This window comes from Sciurus vulgaris, assembly GCF_902686455.1.
Source record: "Sciurus vulgaris genome assembly, chromosome: 7".
NCBI classification, from domain to species: Eukaryota; Metazoa; Chordata; class Mammalia; order Rodentia; family Sciuridae; genus Sciurus; species Sciurus vulgaris.
This window is the reverse complement of record NC_136467.1, coordinates 108,304,978-108,328,012: the sequence shown is the minus strand read 5'-3', so window position 1 is coordinate 108,328,012 and position 23,035 is coordinate 108,304,978. Positions and strand designations below refer to the sequence as shown.

The window sequence follows — 23,035 nt, the reverse complement described above, 5'->3', positions numbered from 1 at the left end:
TAGAATGTTCTCTCTGATATGTGGATGCTAACCCCCACAACAAGGGAAGGTAGGGAGGGGAAGAGCAGAAGTTCATGGGATTACAAAAAGGAGAATGAATGGAAGGGAGGGGAGATGGGAATAGAAAGACAGTGTAATGAATCAGATATAAATTTCTTATGCTTGTGTAAGAACACATGACCAGCATAACTCCACATCATGTTCAACCACAAGAATGGGGTTGAAATTGCAATGGGTTGCACCACCATGTATGTATATGTCAAAATATACTCTACTGTCATGTATATATCTAAAAATAACAAATTAACAACAACAAAAACAGGACCTTGGGATTCTCCTGAAGTTAGGACTGCCAGTCGGCAGCTATTACCTGGGTCTCCCTTCCCTGTTTTATTTATGCTTGCAGGTTTCCCTGTCTTAGGCAGAGGGCGATAGTTGGACTTACAAATTGCTTTGTAGTGTGCATTTCTCAGTGTTGCTTTTCCAGGTTTTTCATACAGTTTAGGTTTCTCATCAAGTCTTTGTTTCCAAAACAATTTGTCTCGTTCTTACCTTGAAATCTGTTTCCCTTTGTTATGTTTATTTTCCTTGCTCACAGTCTCATGAACGGTATTTTATTCCATCATCTTGCCTCCTCCTTTTTCCTAATATCCCAAGTCTTTTCCTGACTCAGAGGACACCATGGAACTGGGTTCCTGTCTAACTCGTATCTCCTTTTAAGCTTTACTTTGTTCACGCTGCTCAGCTATATGGGCTCCCTGCCTTTCGTCAAATACGCCAAGTTTGTTTCTACCTCAGTAAGTTTATATTCCCTATCTCTGACAATTTTCTTCATCTAATCTTGTAATGGATTGTTCCCTCACTTCCTTTGTGTTCCTGATCCAATATCATCACACTAGAGAAGATTTACTTGACAATTCTATATAAATTCACATTCCCCTTTCCCAGCCTAGTCCCATTATCCTTTGCCTCTTGTTCATTTTAATTCACAGAAATCATTACTTCCTAACATCAAATTAGGTATGGGTTTGCAAAACAGTTTTCTCTCTTCCCTTTTAGTGTGTGAACTTCATGATTTTGAAACTTGGTCTGTCTTCTTAACTGCTCTTTTTCAAAGTGTCTAATTAGACAAAATCTTCTTCTATAAATGCTGTTGAACCCAAGAATGAACTAAAACATATTTGTGATGTCTCCTATGGAAAGAAATGCAGGGAGCTATGAGAGATAGATAATAGGGGAAACTTATTCAGATACTGTATGCAAAAATATCTCAGCACAAAATGTTTACTGGGAATTAGCGGTTCCACCAATTCCAGCAAAGAGGACTCTGTCAAACAGAGCTAAGAGCAAAAACAAATGCCCTGAGGTAGGAAGGACATGGAGGACCCAGAGAGGATTTAAAGTGCTCATGGTGTTAGAGCAAAGAAATGAGAGTGAAAGGAAGTGAGATCGAAAAGTAGAGCAAGATTATTTGGCTTTTGCAGATTCATGTGAATACTCTATTTTTGTAAATTCTTGTGAAGTCTATAGGGAAGTTATGAATGGAAACCAGTTAAAAAGTGTATTGCTTAAAAGATTAAGAGAGGCTGCAAAAATAACATTGATTAACTGCATCAGCAATCTTGAACCTCCTTGCTTCTTTTTGCCCCATCTCTACTCATATCCTTGAAGTTATTAGTGAAGATTGATACTTCACATGACCATGTGTCTTTAATCTGACAATGCAACTATTGGTATTATCTGAAAGGTCCACTAAAAATATGACAGAATCACAAATCTGGCAATTGAAAGGAAGAGTTGAAGGTGAGGAGCATGTCTCAGAAACAATAATAACCAGATATTCTGGGGAAAAAAAAGATATATTTTCATGTAGCCAGGAAAAATAAATTTATTTGGAGTTTTTAAAAATGAGGTGTTTATTTTAGAATATTTTTAGATTGAGAGTAAATTTTCTAAGACAGTACAATGAATACCCATATACTCCCCATCCAGTTTATAGTTTTTTCATTGTTATCATCTTTTATTACCCTGGTGCATTTATCAAGCATAAGAAATCATCATTATTATTAATACCACTAAACATTCTATGCATAACTCAGCAGTTTTCCCATTAATAATCATTTCTAGGATGTGATAGCATATTTTACTAGACCCTCACATCTTAGTCTCCTGTGACCTGTGAGTGTTTCTCAAAATTTTCTTAGATTTCTTGAGTATCAGTATTGAAGAGTGTTGTTAAACTCTCAGGAGTGTTCTGCAGAATACCCTTGCTTTCGGCTTGTCTCTTGTTTTGGTTTCTGTTCACAATGAGATGCATTTTTAGAGAAAATGCCAGAAAGGCCAAAGTAATGGCATATGACTAGTAGTGTTAATCTGGATCACTTGGATAAGTTAGAGTTTGCCAGATTTCTTCAGTATCAATTAACCATTTTCCTCTTCCCACTATCTTTTCTTTGAAAGTGAGTCAGTAAATTCAGTACAGACTGAAAAGGGAGGGAACTGAGTTCTAACTTCTTGATGGGAGTTGTATTTACATATATTATTTTACATTTCTTTAAGGAAGAAATGTCTCAGTGAAGAGAGGTCTAAGAAGGAAGATATGATCATATTGTACTGTAAAAGTTATACAAAAGATAAATCCTGTCTTCTCTGATTTTTGGTAAAACAGAAGTCAGAATAGTTTAGGCTTAGCATTTTCAATATAATTATGAACATGAGATTTAGGTAAGTCAGGAAAATGAGTGGGTAAGAAGGAATTAAAGACAGTGTATCTGCACACTTCTTTAGAGATGCTTAGGTGGGTATAGCAGGAAACTACAACTTTAGCCTAGAATTCATGTGACGATGATAATCACATTCTGTTCATTAGTACATATTGTTTTAGGAACATGATTCTCAATTTCAGTCTGGGTTTTAGTGGTGTTAGTCATGGGCAAATACAACTTTCAGATCTTTAGCTTGATTAAATTCATTAAAATTAAATCATAAAATTCATATAGTAAAATCCAACATAGTTATCATAAAATTTATTACTTTTTAATCTTTTATATGTAAGAAATTTCTGTGAATATGAAAGTGATCTAGAAAGAACAATTATTTACTGCACAGAATCAGATTTGTAGTTACTGTAGCTACAATTTCCCCAGTTGCATATTTCAAATCTAAGAAAATGGTATTTCCCTTCTCTGCACAGCCCTGATCATGTGTATCTGAAAAGTGATTGTTTCATTAAGCAAACACAGGTTCTCCGACACAATACTGAATATGGTCTTGGACAGAAACCCTTTTTCTTCCATGTATCACAATTTTTCGAGGTATCTTTGAAACGACATTTTTGTTCTGAAACAGAAATAGAGAAAGTAGTTACTTCTTTGTCACTTTCCTCCATAGCAACCACACAAACAACAAATTCAGTGTGAAAGGGGAGGAGGGAATTGAGCAAACAAGTTGACCTTATTGCACTATGCTGACTGTTTCAGTCTTGAGGAAAACATAAAGGACTTAGTTAAACTCTCTGATTAATCCATACTTCCTTTTACATTTGAGCTTTTTGAAAATTTTTAAAGAAAAATTGATATATTTTCAAATCATGATTCGTGACCTACATCATATAATTCACTCATGAGCTGGTTGATAGATACTAAAGTGACTCTATGTGAGAGTTTTTAGATAGAATATCCTTAATGAGCACAAAGGTGGTGCTTCTCAGAATTACCTCTACAAATATACTGAATTAACTTGAAAAGGGCAGCATTAGAATCAATATTTATTAGCAAAGTTTTCTTAACATACTCTTATATAATGGACCCTTATAATTTTACTTATCCATTTATCCAACAAATATATATTAATATACATATTACCTTTTCGGTCTTCTAAGTCACTGTGTTTGTAATTTCTCTGGTTTACCCAGTTTGATTCCTTTGCTAATCTCACCCTGCTCCATTTCTAAAAGAAGAAAAAAAAATACATGCATCTATCCACTGCCACATGAAAGGTGCAGAATCTTTAGAGTAAGATTGATAGGTCAATTTGCATAATTATAAAACTTTTATGTAGGCACTTTCCAATTAGTCATTAAAATCAGAATAATGCATTTCTATGAGCCCATTTCTGCTGCAAGAAAGTATAACTGCATGTATCCCTAAGAAAACGGAAATTATAAGACACTTATAACAGTATTATAGCATAACAGAAACACCAATTTCAATAAATAAATATGATTAAACATGCTAAGAATTGAAATTATTTCTGAAATAACGATGAACTGCATACTTTATTCTGATTTTCTTTTTTGTACGGCAAATAAATTTGGGAGGCATGTGGTTTTTGGAGTGGGTACACAAAGTGCACTGTTATTTGCACTTAATAGGTTTATCCTAAAGGGAGTCTTTTTGATCCTACATTAAGAGAGAGAGAGAGAGAGAGAGAGAGAGAGAGAGAGAGAGAGAGTGAGCAGAACACAGTGGGCTTTCACTGGCAAGTCTAGGGATTTGGTTTTACTTCTGTCACCATAATTGGAGCAGCTGCACAAACTCAACATTCTATTTAACAATGTAATGGGAAATTAGGAAACTTTGCCCTGAACATAACACAACTCAAATGAGAGACAAAGTAGAGCAGCACTCCTAAGTCACAAAGTGATGAGGTGCACTTGCCAGCTGCCTGCTCTTACACAGCTCAGATCATCTCAGCCACCTTCCTTATCTTTCTACCTCTTACCATCTGTGGCAGGTTGTTGGCAGTGAGAGAACCTGCTTTCCTGAGTTCACTGTGTTCATTTAGAATCTCCCTTTGGAGATTTGTTAGGGCCGTTGACAAAGCATCTGAAGCTTGCTTCTGAAAGGAAATAGAACTACAATTATTTTCAGAATATTTGAAAATCACGCAGAACAGTGAATCAGTTTAGGGTCATTCAAGACAACAGAGATGAGTTGCAAAAGCATTAAGGTCAAGGTATCATTAGTTATGAAGCATTGCCAATGAATAGGAACCAAAACTATGACTTCAGATTAAAAAAAAAAACAACAGTTTATTGAGGCTTTGAGAACTGGGTTGTAATTTTTTTTGAAGGGGGGTGGGATACCAGAAATTGAACCAAGGGGCACTCAACCACTGAGACACAACCCCAGTCCTATTTTGTATTTTTTTTAGAGACAGAGTTTCACTGAGTTGCTTACTGCCTTACTTTTGCTGTGGCTGACTTTGAACTTGAGATCCTCCTGCCTCAACCTCTCAAGCTGCTGGGATTGCAGGTGTGTACCACTGTGCCCAGCTGGGATGTGATTCATAGCTTGACAAATCAAAACTTCTTCATGGTCACAAGTGCCCGTTTTAGTTTAGGAATGAGCTTCTTGTGATTCTTTTTTAATTTATTTTAAGTTATTTTTATTGTAAACAATTGGGATACATGTTGTTTCTGTTTGTTCATGGAGTAACAGCATACCATTTGCATAATCATACATTTACATAGGGTAATGGAGTTTGATTCATTCTGCTATATTTTCCTCCCTCCCACCCCTCCCACTCTTCTTTTCCCTTTATACAGTCCCTGCTTCCTCCATTCTTGCCCCCCTCCCACCCCCCATTATGTGTCATCATCCACTTATCAGCAAGATCATTCGTCCTTTGGATTTTTGAGATTGGCTTATCTCACTTAGCATGATATTCTCCAATTTCATCCATTTGCCTGCAAATGCCATAATTCTATTATTCTTTATAGTGGAGTAATATTCCATTGTATATATATACCACAGTTTCTTTATCCATTTATCAACCGAAGGACATCTAGTTTGATTCCACTCTGGCTATTGTGAATTGAGCAGCTATGAACATTGATGTGGCTGTATCTCTGTAGTATGCTGATTTTAAGTCCTTTGGGTATAGGCCGAGGAGTGGAATAGCTGGGTCAAATGGTGGGTCCATTCCAAGTTTTCTAAGGAATCTCCACCCTGCTTTCCAGAGTGGCTGCACTAATTTGTAGTCCCACCAGCAATGTATGAGTATACCTTTTCCCCCACATCCTCTCCAACACCTATTGTTGCTTGTATTCTTGGTAATCGCCATTCTAATTGGGGTGAGATGGAATCTTAGGGGAGTTTTGATTTGCATTTCTCTTATTACTAAAGATGGTGAAATTTTTTCATGTGTTTGTTGATTGCTTGTAGATCTTCTTCTGTGAAGTGTCTGTTCATATCCTTAGCCCATTTGTTGATTGGATTATTTGTATTCTTGGTGTAGAATTTTTTGAGTTCTTTATATGTTCTGGAAATTAGTGCTCTATCTGAAGTATGAGTGGCAAAGTTTTTCTCCCACTCTGTAGGCTCTCTCCTCACATTGTTGTCAGTTTTCTTTGCTGATAGAAAGCTATTTAGTTTGAATCTATCGCAGTTGTTGATTCTTGCTTTTATTTTTTGTGCTATGGGAGACCAGTTAAGGAAGTCTGATCCTAAGCAAACAAGTTGAAGATTTGGACCTACTTTTTCTTCTATAAGATGCAGGGTCTCTGGTCTGATTTCAAGGTTCTTGATCCATTGTGAGTTGATTTTTGTGCAGGGTGAGAGATAGGAGTTTAGTTTCGTTCTGTTGCATGTGGATTTCCAGTTTTTTCAGCACCATTTGTTGAAGAGGCTATCTTTTTCCATTGGCTATTTGTGGCACCTTTGTCTTGCATGAGAAAATTGTATTTATTTGGGTTTGTGTACGTGTCCTCTATTCTGTACCATTGATCTACCTCTCTATTTTGGTGCCAATACCATGCCATTTTTATCGCTATTACTTTGTAGTATAGTTGAAGTTCTGGTATTGTGCCCCCTGTTTCATTCTTCCTGCTAAGAATTACTTTAACTATTCTGGGTTTCTTATTCTTCCAGATGAATTTCATGATTACTTGTTCTATTTCTGTAAGGTACATCATTGGGATTTTAATTGGAATTGCATTGAATCTGTATAGCACTTTTGGTAGTATGGCCATTTTGACAATATTAATTCTGTCTATCCAAGAACATTGGAGATCTATCCATCTTCTAAGGTCTTCCTCAATTTCTTTCTTCAATGTTTTGTAGTTTTCATTGTAGAGATCTTTTACCTCTTTGGTTAGATTGATGCCCAAGTATTTTATTTTATTTTTTTTTGAGGCTATTGCAAATGGAGTTGTTTTCCTCATTTCCCTTTCAGATGTTTCATCACTTGCATATAAAAATGCTTTAGATTTATGCGTGTTGATTTTATAGCCTGCTAATTTGCTAAATTCATTGATGAGATCTAGAAGTTTTCTGGAGGAGTTTTTTGGATCCTCTAAATATAAAATCATGTCATCAGCAAATAGTAAAAGCTTAAGTTCCTCTTTTCCTTCGTATCCCTTTAATTTCTTTAGAGGGTCTAATTGCTCTGACTAGAGATTCAAGGACAATGTTGAATAGAAGTGGTGAAAGAGGACATCCCTGCCTTGTTCCCATTTTTAAAGGGAATGCTTTCAGTTTTTCTCCATTAAGAATGATATTGGCCATGGGCTTAGCATAAATAGCCTTTACAATGTTCAGGTATGTTCCTACTATCCCTATTTTTTCTAGTGTTTTGAGCATGAAGGGGTGTTGTATTTTGTTGAACGCTTTTTCTGCCTCAATTGAAATAACCATATGATTTTTATCCTTAAGTCTATTGACATGATGGGTTATTTTTATTGATTTACGGATGTTAAACCATCCTTACATTCCAAGGGTGAACCCCACTTGATCGTGGTGCATGATTTCCTTAATATGTTTTTGGATACAGTTTGCCAATATTTTGTTAAGGATCTTTGCATCTATATTCATCAAGGATATTGCTCTAAAATTTTATTTCCTTGATGTGTCTTTTCCTGGTTTGGGTATGAGGGTGATATTAGCTCCATAGAATGAGTTTGGTAGGCTACCCTCTTTTTCTATATCCTGGAATACTTCAAGAAGTATTGGAATGAGTTCTTCTTTGAAGGTCTTATAGAACTCGGCTGAGAATCCGTCTGGTCCTGGGCTTTTCTTGGATGGTAGGTTTTTAATGGCTTCTTCTATTTCATTGCTTGATATTGATCTGTTTAAATTGTGCATGTCCTCCTGGTTAAGTTTGGGAGGAGCAAATGTCTGTAGAAATTTGTCAATGTCTTCGGTAGTTTCTATTTTGTTGGAATACAGATTTTTGAAGTAGCTTCTCATTACGTTCTGTATCTCAGTGGTGTCTTTCGTGATATTTCCTATTTCATCATGAATTTTAGTAATTCGAGTTTTCTCTCTCCTTCTCTTTGTTAGTGTGGCTAATGGTTTTTCTATTTAGTTTACTTTTTCAAAGAAACAACTTTTTTTTTTTGTCAATTTTTTGAATTGTTTCTTTTGTTTCAATTTCATTGATTTCAGCTCTGATTTTAATTATTTCCTGTCTTCTGCTACTTTTTCTGTTATTCTGTTCTTCTTTCTCTAGGGCTTTGAACTGTAATGTTAGGTCATTTAGTTGTTGACTTTTCATTCTTTTCTGGAATGTGCTCCAGAAACATGGATAACAGAAAACATCAAGGAGGAGATAAAAAAATTTTTAGAGGTCAATGAGAATGACGATACAACATATCAAAATCTCTGGGACACTATGAAAGCGGTACTAAGAGGAAAATTCATTGCATGGAGCACATTCTTGTGATTCTTGTGGATACACAATGATGACATATTATGATGGTTAAGGTAAGAAATGGAAGAATTAAAACATCCACACTCTATTAGGCTGTAACAAGGGAGTTTTAAGGATGGGAGCACATATTTTATTGTAGACTTTAGGGAGGACATTCACCTGACATGGTGTCATGTATCTAGAGAAAGTATGTTTATTCCTAGAACCAGTGTGCATGTGTGCCCCTAAAAGTTGCAGTAAAAGAATTTTAGGTAGTAAGTAGTAAATTTTATGATATCACACAAAAGGTGGTCTTACCATACATACTAAATAAATCCTCAAGGCATTTGAAAGGGAAAGAAATAATTAATGAACTATTCCTGAGTTTATCTCTTTACTAGATAAGTGATAAGGGATTTACTGGTAACTGATAAGGGATTAACTCAGATGCCAGTGTTGGAGCTTGTATATTTCTGTATGTGTGGGTCTGGAGAGTGGAGTGGGATTATGTGAACTTTTAGCACAAGAGATAAGAGCATTATGAGGACTTAATTTTACACATGATATGCTATTTTTAGGGACAAGAAAGATTTTAAGGGATAAGTCTAAAAGGCTGAATTTCTTGTGTTTCTGATACCTTGAGAAAAGTTATCTGCTCCTCATACTGAATGCTGAATGTCCTTAACACTCTCCAATTACTCTTCTCATAGATCCATTCACACACACACACACACATATATATATATATACATATGTATATATAGTTATGCCTATATCTATACACATATGTATATATTTTCTAATTTTTTTTGCCATTGCTTACTGTAAGTCCATCCTGCTTGAGGATTTTGTGTTTCTAAGTACAAGGGACCATTAGTGAATGCCTTGTACTACTAGATTTAACACAGCCCCTGACCCTTAAGATAGAAAGGATGCACATGATAATCCTAGGTAGTGGCCAATCTCTGCATTTTATTGAAACAAAAAGTATCATCTCTAGATGTTTCCTACTGACCTCATTTCAAACACGGAAAAATAGGTTTAGGAGAAAGTAGTGTTTTCTTCTTGTTACACCTTAGTGCCTTACTTATAAAATTGCATTGAAGAAGAGATGTGATTTTTGTTCTTCATGAGCAAAAATGAGGTTGTTTTCATATGACTCAACACGTGGTGAGGATAAAATGGATTAAATGCAGTATCTATCTTTAAATAGTTTTCACTGGATAGTCAGTATGAAAGAAATCAATGGTTACCATGCCACATAGCAGAACTAATAGGAAGGATTATGTGATATACTGAAGGAGGGATCAACTCTTCAGCTCAAATTCCTATAGATCTTCACTGAAAAGATGCTAGCTCCCTCTGGCATTTACTTTTTAAGTATATGTCAATGGTATTCAGAAGATGGTGGAAGGGAGCTGCCTGTGAGTTCCAATGTCCTGGCAACACAAGAAGGAGGCGTGAAGGAAACACAAAATTGAGAAGTGGGTGACAAATTAAATGCTGCAAGATTCAATATTACAAAGTCTAAGATCTGGAGAGACTTGAAGATAGGTTACCAGTGTATAAAATAAATACTGAGTTTCGTAACCTCCAATCCAAACCAGGGAAGGGGAAGGGTGGTGGGGCAACAGAGGGAAAAAGGGAGAGGGGAAGCAGAAAATCTCTGAAGTTCACCCACTTAAAACATTTGGAAAGATAAAATTTAAAGCATGAGAGTAACAGGATTGTTAAGACAGAGCAAGCAAGTTAAAACTAAATTCTAAAAGAAAACTGAGTTGGGGGTCAGCAGACATCTTGTGGAGCCCTCAGCTGATGAATCATCCCCTTATTTCAACATGGCATCTTCCCATCCTCAGATGGCTGCAATTTGGACCAAAGGGAATTCCCCTTCAGCAGAATCTCTTAAAAATTCAATCAGAAGGAACTCCTAGAATTGCCACTACTGAGAATTGCTGAAACCCCTACTCCCTCTCCTGCATTGCAAACAAGGGTGTGGACCTGTGCTTGGAAGTGTGCCTGACCCTGCTGAGCATGACCTGGGCAAGGACAGAAAGCTCTGCATAGCATCCACTCAACTCAGAGACAGCAATGAAGGGGGTCTGGCCCTCAGGAAAGGAACACAGATTCACCAGATCCTGACCACCGACTCTGGGGGAGGCATCGTAGGAAGCCTAGTATGGTCCCTGGGAGTGTGCCACTCTACTAGAAGGAGGGTGTCTGCATGTCAAGTGACATAGAGACCTGGATCTTGGATGATGACAGCTGCAGAAAAAATGCTGCTATGATAGATTCCCTGAATGCCCCAGGAAACTTAAGTGGAAGGCACTCACAGACACAGAGCGAGACAAAGAAGGCAGAAAACTACCAGAGCCAAGACCACAGGAAGAGGTGGCCCCAGCCTTCAGCTGCAGGAGGCCTGACTCATGATCTGGACTGGCATTGTTTGGATACTGGGGAGACCTTGCAGGAGACATAGTAAACAGAGGAATCGATTCCCCCCATCCACAATCTGAGACAGTGGAAACTGGAGTCTAGGTGATCAGCTGAGTCCCTTCACTACAGTGACCCAGAAAGCGGTGTTGGTCTGGAGAACGCTACTGCACCAGAGAACACACATAGAAACCCCACCAGAGTTTCTGTTCTTACAGACAGCCACCAAGGTCTTTACCACAAGGAAAAGGATTCTACAGAGGGGAACAGGTACACAGCAACCCACAGCAAACACGGGGACAGAGCCTGCGTCCTGAACTCCTGCACACAATAGAAATAACCAACTGGCAACACTGTGCTCTCTGAGAAGTCAGCTGTAGACTCCAGAGCTGAGAAATCAAAACTGACTGGTGTGAAGTTCATAGCAACTAGTGAATTCACTCTTGTGACCCTGAAACTTTGGAGAGATTGACAGACAAATAATGATGGACATCTGCTAAATGTCCAAATGCCAATGAAGTTCAAGCCAAAATTCAACAAGGATTTTCTTCACCTTGTTATGGTTTACTATAAATAACTCTTAATGTCAACCTTGATCATATAAATAACTCTTTAACAGGAATAATATTCGTTACCCCAATAGACAGCACTGCACCTTCAACCTATTTGTATGTATTTAATTTGATGGTTTAAAGTATTGATTAGAATCAATCTTTTTATCTTTGTTTTCCTAGCTCTATTTTATAGTTGCTCATCTCACTTCCTAGTTATCTTCTTCCATTATCTGCTACTACGTCAAATACCTGCCTTCTATTTCTTCTTTCTAGTGTGATTTATTTTTAATCTTTTCTCTTTTTTTTTTTTTTACTTTCCTTCTTTTTTCCTCTCTTTTTTGTCCTATCATTCTTCTTTACCATTTTGAGCTCTCATTTAAAATTATAGCAATTTTACTCAATCTAATAACTAAGTTTTTGACCTATTCTAAAATGATTACAAATTTAAACTTGGATTTGAGAAACTGTGGAGAACAATAGCCCCAAGTGCTTTTTCTCATAAAGTTGAATAGAACAAGTTATGACTGTGAAGGGATTATTGTAACTAGGGTTCACTTGCATCTCTTAAAATGCTGTTGATACTGGAATCAGCAGAAGTCACATGTTGACTTAGGATATCAATATCTGGACATTCACCCAACAACACAGGGCTTGTAAGAGAAATAGCCATTCAAAGTAGTCTCTTGTGTAAAAGGAAAAATGAGAACTATACCAATAGATGGCTAGACATGCAAACAATATGAGAAAGCAAGAGAACAAGCTATCCCAAGTAGACCAAAATGCTTTGACAACAGACTCTATTGACACCACATTGAAGGAAATGTCAGAGAAAGAATTGAGAATGTTCCTACTTAAAATATTCTATGAGAAGATACAAGGAATAAAATTAGAGAGAAAATACAGGACGTGAATGATCACTTCAATAATAGACAGAGATTCTGAAAAAGAACCAAATGAAAATTCTGGAAACAAAAGACTCAATAAACCAAATTGGAAACTCAATGGAAAGCATCACCAATTGATTAGACCACTGTTGCTGACAGTATGACTGTTTACTCAGTTTCCTTGAATCAGGCTGCTGAGGGGATTGGAAAGAAGATGAACAAAGACAAAGTAGATAAAGTGGGACCTGGTGTTTGAGCCTGCATCTGGTGGAGAGAGACTGATCACGAGCAGGCTCCAAACATTTATTATGTATGTTTTAACATCAAAGGAATTCATTTTGAGAAAGTTATTTGATTTATTTATTCATTTTTAGAAAGTTACTTTAAAATAGAACCAAAGTCAAAAGTTTGAACAGCCCAATTACAGTCATCAGCTTGCACCCACCATTCTCCACCCCTGGGCAGCTGGCATTTGAACCTTAGGTCATGAACTGATAAACTCCATGGCAACCAGGGAATTTCTCTTTGAACAGTGAGGGCTTCCCCATACAACTGGGCAGATTTCTCTGTACCTTTGTAGTGAGAAATTCCTCAGGGAGGTGTCAGCCTTTGTCTCTGGGCAGTTCAAAGCTATGACAGACCACTTTGAACATAGATTTTTCAGGTATTGACATAAAGTATATAATATTGAAAATGAATTTGACCATAAAGAAAAATATTAAGAGATGAGGAAAAGAATATTCTAGAACTCTAGAATAACATTAAGTTCAATTACAAGAATCATTGGGCTAAATGAAATATAAGCTAAAGAGATGGCCATTAAAATAATATCAGCAAATGTTTCATACCTTAAAAAAATATGGAAAATCATATATTAGAGGCATATAGAACTCTCAATGTACAAAATCACAATAGATTCACTACAAGACACATAATGATGAAAATGCCTAACACACAGAATAAGGATATAATTATAAATGCTACAAGAAAAAATGGTTGATATTTAGAGATAAACCTATCTGGATTTCTACTGATCTCTGCTGGAGAAACCAAAAGCTAGAAAGACATGGAATAATATATATCAAGTGCTGAAATATAAAGGACGCCAAGCAAAAATGATATATCCAGCAAAATTAAACTTCAGAATTAAAGATGAAACAAAGACTTCCACGATAAACATAGGCGGAAAGAATTCATAACCAGAAAGCTTGCACTATATAAAATATACTCCATGAAATATTTCATGAAGAAGAAATGAAAAATAAAAATGAAAACCAGAATAGGGAGGAATTATATTAGAATAATATTAAATTAAGGAAGATTCAAGTCTGGTTTAAATATTAGAAATATATCAAAACGGCAGGGAAAAATATCTCTCAAAAATGACATTGAAGGTTCTAAACTCTCCAACCCAGAGACACAGGTTGGCAGACTGATTAAAAAGCAAGACCCAACAATAGGCTGTCTGTAATAGACTCACCTCACAAGAAGACATACACAGACTTTCGGTGGAAGAGTGAGAAAAGACAAATCAATGAAATGGAACTCATAAACAAGGAGGGATAACTCTTCTCCTAGCAGATAAAATGGTTTTCAAGTCAAATTTAATCAGAAGAGATAAAGACAATCTGTTCATACTGCTTAAGGGATCCATGCATCAATAAGTCATAGCAATCATAAATATTTATGTCCCAAACAATGGAGCATTTATATACATCAAAACAACCTTCTCAATATTAAGAATTGAATAGACCACAATACAATAATACTTTATTGTATCATGAGAGAGGTGACTTTAACTCTATCACCAGGAATAGACAATCCACACTAAACCAAGTAAGGATTCTATAGAAGGAAAAAATAAAATTCATAATATGACCTAACAGGCATCTATAGAATATTTGATCCATCAATGACTAAATTCACTTTGTTCTCAGCAGAACGTGGAGCATGATCTAAAATAGAATATATTTTAGATCACAAAGCAAATCTTAGCAAATACAAAAATAGAGATAATTCCATTCATTCTTTTAGCTCTGAATGAAATGAAATTAGAAACCAACAATAAAATAAAACACAGAAACTATCCTAACACTTAGAGTTTAAATAATACACTTTTTAATGATGAATGCTTAGCAGAAGAAATTAAAAATTTGCTAGTTGTAAATGAGATTATTATTATATCAAAATGTGTAGCACAGTATAAAGGCAGTTGCAAAAGGTAAGTTTATAGCATTGAGTTTATACATCAAAATAATAGAAAGATATTGAATAAAGAAAAGGAAAGAAAACTTCATACCAACAAACTTAATGAACATTGACGCAAAAATTCTCAATAGAATAATGGTGAATCACATATAAAACATATTAAAGATATAGTGCACCATGGTCAAGTGGGTTCATCCCAGGGATACCATGTTGGTTCATCATATGGAAATCAGTAAACGTAATTCATTACTACAGACTTAAAGAATCACGTTATTATCTCAATATATGCAGAAAAAGCATTTGACAAAATATAGCATGCATTCATGCTCGAAAAACTAGAAAAACTAGCGATAGTAGGAAAATTCCTCAACATTGTAAAAGATATATATTCTAAACCCAAGGCCAATATCATTCTAAATGGAGAAAAACTGAAAGCATTCCCTCAAAAAACTGGAACAAGACAGGGATGTCCTTTTTTACCACTCGCATTGAACATAGTGCTGGAAACCCTAGCCAGAGCAATAAGGAAAAAGAAAGAAATTAAAGGGACATGAATCGGAAAAGAGGAACTCAAACTGTCCCTATTTGCCAATGACATGATTCTATATTTTGAAGACCCAAAAAATTCTACTAAAAAGATCCTAGAATTCATAAATGAATTCAGAAAATTAGCAGTGTTTAAAATCAATACCAATAAATCCATTGCATTTCTATACAGCAAGGGTATATCAGCTGAAAGTGAAATCAGGAAAACTATCTCCTCACTAATAGTGTAAAAAAATCATTGGGATCACCCTAACAAAAGAGGTGAAAAACCTTTCTAATGAAAACTACAGAACACGAAAGAAAGAAATTGAAGACCTTAGAAGATCTCCCGTGCTCCTGGATAGGCATACGTAGTATTGTTAAAATTGCCACACTACCAAGAGCATAATGCAGAATTAGTGCAGTTCCCATTAAAATCCCAATGATGTTCTTCATAGAACTAGAAAAAGCAGTCATGAAATTCATTGGGAAAATAAGAGACCTAGAATAGACAAAGTAATCCTTAACATTAAAAATGATGCAGGAAGCATCATAATATCAGACTTTAAATTATATTACAGAGCTAACGTAGCAAAAACAGCATGGTATTGGCACCAAAACAGACATGAAGACCAGTAGAACAGGATAGAAGACACAGAGAGAAACCCACATGAATATAGTTATCTCATCCTCGACAAAAGCACTATAAATGTACATTGGAGAAAAGATAGCCTCTTTAACAAATGGTGCTGTGTAAACTGGAAATTCTTTTGTAATAGAGTAAAATTGAACCCCTATATCTCACCATGCACAAAACTCAACTCTAAGTGGACCAAAAACCCTAGGTATTAGATCAGAGACCCTGAACTAACTTGAAGAAAAATAGACCCAATTCTCCAAAATGTCAGCATGGGAACAAAATTCCTGAACAAGACTAGTGAAGCACAAGTTGTAAAATCAAGACTCAATCAATGGAATAGTATGAAACTAAAAAACTTCTTCACAACCAAGGAAAGAATCAAGTACATGTGCAGAGATTCTACAAATTGAATTCACCACCAGTGTCTCAGATAAGGCATTAATTTCCAGAATATACAAAGAAAGAAAAAAAAGTTAACACCAGAAAAATAAATAACTCAATCACTAAATGGGCAACTGAATAAACACTTCACAGAAGAAATCTGAATGGTCCAAAATATGTGAAGAAATGTTTACCATCTCTAGCAACTTTAGAGAAATGCAAATTAAAACTACACTGAGATTCTATCTCGCTCCAGTCAGAATGACAGTTATAAAGAAAACAAGTAACAATAAGTGTTGGTGAGAATGTGGGGAGAAAGGTACTCTCAAGCATTGTTGGTGGGACTGTAAATTGGTGCAACCATTATGGAAAGCAGTATGGAGATTCCTTAGAAAACTTGAACTGGAACCACCATTTGACTCAGTTATCCCAATCCTCGGTCTATACCCAAAGGACTTAAAAACAGCATACTACAGTGACACAGTCACTTCCATCTTTACAGAAGTTCAACTCACAATAGCCAAGCTATGGAAACCACCTAGGTGTCCTTCAACAGATGAATGAATAAACAAAATGTGGTATATATACACAGTGGAATATTACTCAGCCATAAAGAAGAATGAAATTGTGGCATTTGCCAGTAAATGGGGGAACTGGAGAATATCATAAGTGAAATAAGCCAATTCCAAAAACAAAAGGCTCAATGTTCTTTCTGATTTGTGGATGGGAAGGTGGGGAGGGGAAGAATAGAGGTCCATTGAATTAGATGAAGCGAAATAAATGAAGAGAAGGGAGACGAGAGGGGAATTGGAAAGATAGTAGAACTAATTGGTAATTGGGAATAGATTTGTTTTTGTATACATGACCAGGGTAACTTCACATTAGAAATGACCCCAAGAGTGAGAACCTAAATAGAATGTTATAGTCTGTTAACAGAGTGCATGTATTCTGCCAAAATACATTGTATTCTGCCAATACATTGTATGTATGTGTATTCTGCCAGAATACATTGTACTGTCACGTATAACTAAAAACGAAAATGAAAACTAGAAATGGAATGAACATATGACCCAGGTATCCCAATGCTCTGTATATATACAAAGATTTAAAATCAGCATACAGTAGTGATCACATCAGTGTTTACAGCCTCATGAATCCCAATAGCCAAATACGGAAACAACCTAGGTTGCTTTCAACAGATGAAAGGATGAAGAAAATGTGGTGTATATACACAGTGAAATAAAGAAGAATGATATTATGGAATTTGCTGGTGAGTGTATGTGCTTGGAGACGATCACGCTGAGTAAAATAAGACCATCCCCCAAAGTGAAATGTTGAATATTTTCCCTGATATGTGGAAGCTAATGCACAATATTCAGGTGGGGGTTTGTGAGAAACAGAAGAAAGTTCTGTGAAGTAGGCAAATGGGAAGAGAAGTGAGTTGGGAAAAGGAAAGACAGTGGAATGAATGTGACCTAACTTTCCTACGTACATGTATGAATACAGTGAATCTCACCATTATGTATATCTACAAGACATTAATTTAAAAAGAAAAAAAATCAATAGCAGAAAGATCAGTAGAGTAGAGAAAAGGAAACAGGGAACAAGGGGAGGGAAGCAGGAGGGAAAGGGGACGTAGTGGAGACTGAAATAAGTGAAACCTAATGTTTGTGTAACTAATAAGAACCAGTAAAAAATATTTATAAGTGAGGAGGAGAGAGATCAGGGAGGTGATAGGTGATTGGAAATGGTCACAAAATGGAATCTTTTAGAAAGCTCTTGGTGATGAATAAATTGCCACTAGGTAGATAATTTGGTTATGGTAACAATCAATACTTCTTCAAGTCACAGAAATCATGGACAAAGAGTCAAAATTCTCTGTTCTGTGGAATTGTATCTCCTGCTGCTGTTGTTAAGCAATGTTGTGAGAACAGGTAGCAATGGCCAAAATGTCAAAGCATATTATCTTTTTTCTTTCTTTCTTTTTCTTTTTGGCCTTCCTAGGACTCAAAGCCCTGGATTAGGCAGCCCATGAAGTGCTCTTCCACTGAGCTACAGCCCCAGCTTCCAGTGACCAAAGCTTTTAACTAACATCCAGAGGTATTCCAGCCAGGAGAGAAATACCTTCTCTAGGCACCACACAACCAGTCATTGAGGAGGACGATTGACCCTGTTTCTGGGAGTAGTTGAGAAAAGTGGCATGTTAGAAATAGACTATTTGACTCTACAACATGCTCATTTTGAGAATATCCAGGTAATATTATTAATGATTTTTTTAACCGAAATGGAGGTGTAATTGGTCCCAGACATCATGTAGGAAAACTCAACAAAGCAACATACGTGAAGAAGTCATATTAACTTGAGAGCATGTAAATGCATGGTCAGTGTTGTGTGGGGAGTACTCTGACATGGATTGATCAACCAGTCAGAGCTGCTCTTGAGACAGGAGACTCTCCTTCATTTTAACAAGTAGGCCTGTGCTATCCAAACGATAGCTCCAGCATTTCGTGTGATTTTACTTTTTGGTGGCCACTATAAGAAAGAAAATAAGGGGTGAAGTAATGTTTTGAACTTGTATATCCAGTACATTTTTTGCTATTCATTTTAAACTTATGAGATATTTTGTTTCCTTCTTCTGCGTTGTCTTCCAGGTCAGCGGTACAACTTAGATGGAGCATTCATGACATCCAGGACTCATAGTCTCACCTGGCTTGGGTTCCCCTGCTGGTCCCCACAGCTTTATGCTGTGTCAACTACCTTGAGATACCAGTACGCATTTTGTCATGTGCCAGACCCTCTAGCCCTGTTCTCTTTTGGAGGTAGATCCAGGAGCTGGCCATCCCTCCTGGTTGCCTGAATTCTTCTGAAAAGGTGAGTGACCTTAGCCATACCTCACTCCCATGTGCAGGAAAGAATGGACTCAGCGTGGCAGCCAGGAACAGCAGCACTGGGAATGATGCCATCCCTGGGAGAACAGAACACAGAGAACAAAGACCTGCATTAATGTGCTCAGTACACAGACTTCAGGGTAACATGAGAGCAGGGGTAATGAATGGGCTGCACTATGCCAGAGTGATAAGTAGGGGAACAAGGTGGGATTCACCACATGCAGCAGCAGAATGATAGTGAATTTTGCTACTGAAGCTCATCTCCAGTAGGACCAGAAAGAATAAGGGAAGAATTGAACTGAAGCCCCATTAACACATATTTCCACTCCACCCTCATCAATGACACACTGACCTGTGAAGCTCTTCCCTCTGGGCTCCAGAAATGGCTTTGTCAAGATGCCCATCAGAACTGCTAATAGCTCTCTCAACTATTCCTGTCAGAGGTGTACTCCTGTGATTGGCCCTTGCTGGTTACCTGCCATCACCTTTTTAAATTAACACCTTTTCAAATTAGAAGTTGGAATGTGCCATTTCTTTTCTGGTAGGGCTCTTGACCATGCGTGCTTTTCTTAGTACCCTATTTACATCCTCTAAGGAGGACATGCTGGATTTTCAGAGCTTATGCCACTCTGCTCTGCTTTGCCTGTGCAGTCTCAAATGAGATTTGACACTCATTGAGACTCTTTATGTTATGCCCCTATCTCCTTCTGCATGTTAAAACAGAAGGTGATAAATTGAGTACTCCCTTTTAAAGGGTTATCAAACTTATCCCTTTGATATCATTAAGGAAGCTTTTGCCTCATTAAATCAACTTCTTAGACGCTTGAGGGCATAATAAAGTAGTGTACAAAAGGTTGTCTTTTTTTTATTATTACACAAAAGGGGAAATTCATTGTGAATTAAGTAAATGTACAATAATAGATAAAATTTCTTAATAAATGGAAAATATCCTCTTATTGAATGTATTACACATAAAAGTCATAATGCATTTACAGTAGTATTATCAGCAATAAAAGCTTGTGCTTCAAGGTGCATTTTTAGAAAGCAGATGAGGTCAGTTGCAGTGTGAGGATGTTAAAATTGTTTTTTTGTGGGTACCCCAAAATGAACTTTGAAGGAATTAGGGAAGCATGGATTCCACACACTTCCAAATAATAGTGTGAAAATATGAGCACAATCGTCTCCCATGACCTCACGTGTGTTTGTGCGAATGTGTGCTTTGAGTGTGAAGCGACTGGGAGTTTTGCACGCTGAGGGTATAAGAAAAGTAATTCCTTTCAGCTCCTGCTCACACCTCAAGACAACCACCACTTCCCTTTCATTGGAAAATTCACCAGCAACAGTAAAAGCACTTGCTCTGGTACCACATGTCAGCAAGATGACGTCATGGAAACATAACACCATCATGTGTGAGGGACTGAAAAAGTAAAAATGTGTGTAATTCGGTCCAGTGCAATTACAGTTAGACCTTTCTTCCTCCCAATCCCATGGGTTGTGTGTACATAAATAGAGAGTATATTTGCTAAAATCTTCAGTACATTATTGCTAAAAACTTAAAGATGTTCTCCTATATGCTTTTCTATTCTTTATAAAGGTGTATATATGTAGGGATATTAGTCAATGACATACTTTTGTCATATGATAAAAATGTCTAATTAATGTGCCGAATTTTCCCAAGAGTCATCTAAAATTGAATCATGTTTATAGTCCTGACAAAAAGTACTTATCATGAAAATTTAAGCATATGTATGAAATCGGTTAGTACAGTATTTTATTAGGATGTTTGCATTTCATTTTGTAATGGGTTTCTTATTGTGCACTATTACCCTTATTTTTTAACGAAATCAATCCTAAATTATATCCTTTGCTGCTACTCTTCAGTTTATACATTTAGGAAGAAATAGCATTTAGGATGTAGTCAAGCTAAAAATGGCAGCTAATGGAAGTGACGTTGGGGTTGCTTTCTAATAATAATGAGGGTGCTATGTCTTAGTGCTTCTTTTGTCCCCACGAACTTTCTTGTGCTGGGACCTGGATTTCCAGGGTGAAGTATGGACAGGTATTGGGTACCCTTAAATAGGTAGGTCCTACTGGGAATTCCTTAGTTCATTAAAATCTCCTCCCTCAGATGGAGTTAGGTAGCCCTCTTATAATATCTTGGGAGTTCTCTGAGAGGGTTTTTAGAGAAATCTGAGTGACCCCACCCAGTCCTCTGGCTTCCTGTTAGGAGTTGTAACTGCTCACTCTGGCATGTGGTCTCATCATTGCTATTTTGCCACAGACAAGAGGGCCTCCCCAGAGCTGAGTCAATCCCTGCACCATGCCTTTGAACCTCCCAAACTGGGTGCTGAATGACCTGTTTTCTTTGTAAAGTTGGTTGCCCGTGAGTATTTCATTACAGTCATACATAGTGGGCTAATACATATGACATTAAATGAAACAGAGATCAATTTCATGAATACAATGCAAGCATCTTAAGAATACTAGCTTCTCACTTTCAAAAGTGCATTCAGAACTCATAATCAAATACAGTTATAGCAGCACCTCAAAGATAATTCACAATTAGAGAATTCAGCTGGGGGCACTAATGTCAGTGCCTGGGAAGTCATAGTCAGGAGGATCATAAGTTTGAGGCCAGTCTTGGCCACTTATGGAAAACTTTTCTCAAAATGAGAATAAAAAGAGTTGAGAATATAACTCGTTGACAGAATACTCCTCAGTTTAATCTGTGGCACTGTAGAAAAAATTTGTAAATGCACTAGTGAATGTCATCAGGGAGAAAAGCACTAATAATGACTTCTTTGTGGTAAAATCTTGCATCAGTGCTTCTAACTCCTTTTATGTTTCTGTTTATTAGACAGCTCTGTGGGATCCTAATGTACTTCAGAATCACTATACATTTTCCACAAAATATAAAGTTCAGTGTGGAAATGTACATCTTAGGGAAGATGTACAGAAAGGATAGTACATCTAAACCACTTCAGACATTAGCATTCTGAGTGAATTGATTTGATTGAAAAACAGCCAGTCTTAAAATTCTTCTTGATTTCAGTGTTTCATGGGTAAATTATTTTATGTTGATAATAATTTAAAAACATGTATTATCTTCAGGTTACTACTCTAATTTGTATTTCCCAGTTTAAAAAAATGCACATGCCTGACTTTCATCCTTATTAATCATGTCTATTAATGCAAAACCATGTGTTCATATCAGAGAAAATACTGATATTTTCTGATATGAACACCATATAACCACAATTATCTTACTTCTATTATGGTAGCTCCAATATAAATATTTCAAAACTCCTAGAGTTGAAAATTAATTATATCACTAATTTGAGAATGAAGCAACTCATTCAAATATTTCATTGTTTAAAAGAACTTTTGGAACAAGAGAACTACTTATGTGTTAACTTCTTAACTTAAAATGAATGCATCAAGATAGTTACTCTGAATGACCAATACCGATAGTGTAAAAATATAAGAATTAGATAAAATAAACTAGTGTGATTAAATTTATTCAATATATCACTTTCCCAGTGATAAGCTACAAATATATTATCATGATAAAACTTTCTTCATAAAATAAAGAAATTACAACATACCATTCATTTTCAGAGCAGAGCAAAGTAGCAGTTGTGCCTGTTGGAAGAAGAAAGTTGGAGAAAGAGAGATCAGAGCAGATTATATGTTACTCCTATTTCCTTTAGGCAAAGTCAGATCTTGCTCATAAATCTTGGCCAGTGAAGTTTGAAAAAAGATTTATGATACCAGTGGTCTCAAATTTCATTGTTATTTGTCTCATAAATCTTGGCATTATTTGATGATTGTCCATGTGGATATCAAAAATATATGGCTATAAAGTATTTATCAATAGATATTTGTTCTTTG

The 23,035-nt window shown here is 36.4% G+C and overlaps 1 protein-coding gene across 2 annotated transcripts; it reads right to left on the bottom strand.

Annotated features, from left to right (window-relative positions):
- Positions 1-2,691: 2,691 nt before the first annotated feature.
- LOC306665564 (cysteine-rich secretory protein 3-like) lies at positions 2,692-22,783 on the bottom strand. Of its 2 annotated transcripts, none has more exons than XM_079147189.1 (5): positions 22,750-22,783; positions 19,148-19,221; positions 4,723-4,839; positions 3,864-3,948; positions 2,692-3,339 (listed from the first exon to the last, which is right to left on the bottom strand). In XM_079147189.1, exons 1-5 carry the CDS (start codon positions 22,754-22,756, stop codon positions 3,200-3,202), a joined length of 423 nt encoding a protein of 140 aa, XP_079003315.1. In that variant the 5' UTR covers positions 22,757-22,783; the 3' UTR covers positions 2,692-3,199. The 2 variants fall into 2 exon arrangements, with proteins under 2 accessions (XP_079003315.1, XP_079003316.1); XM_079147190.1 differs by having other exon boundaries at positions 4,723-4,836.
- Positions 22,784-23,035: the final 252 nt, after the last annotated feature.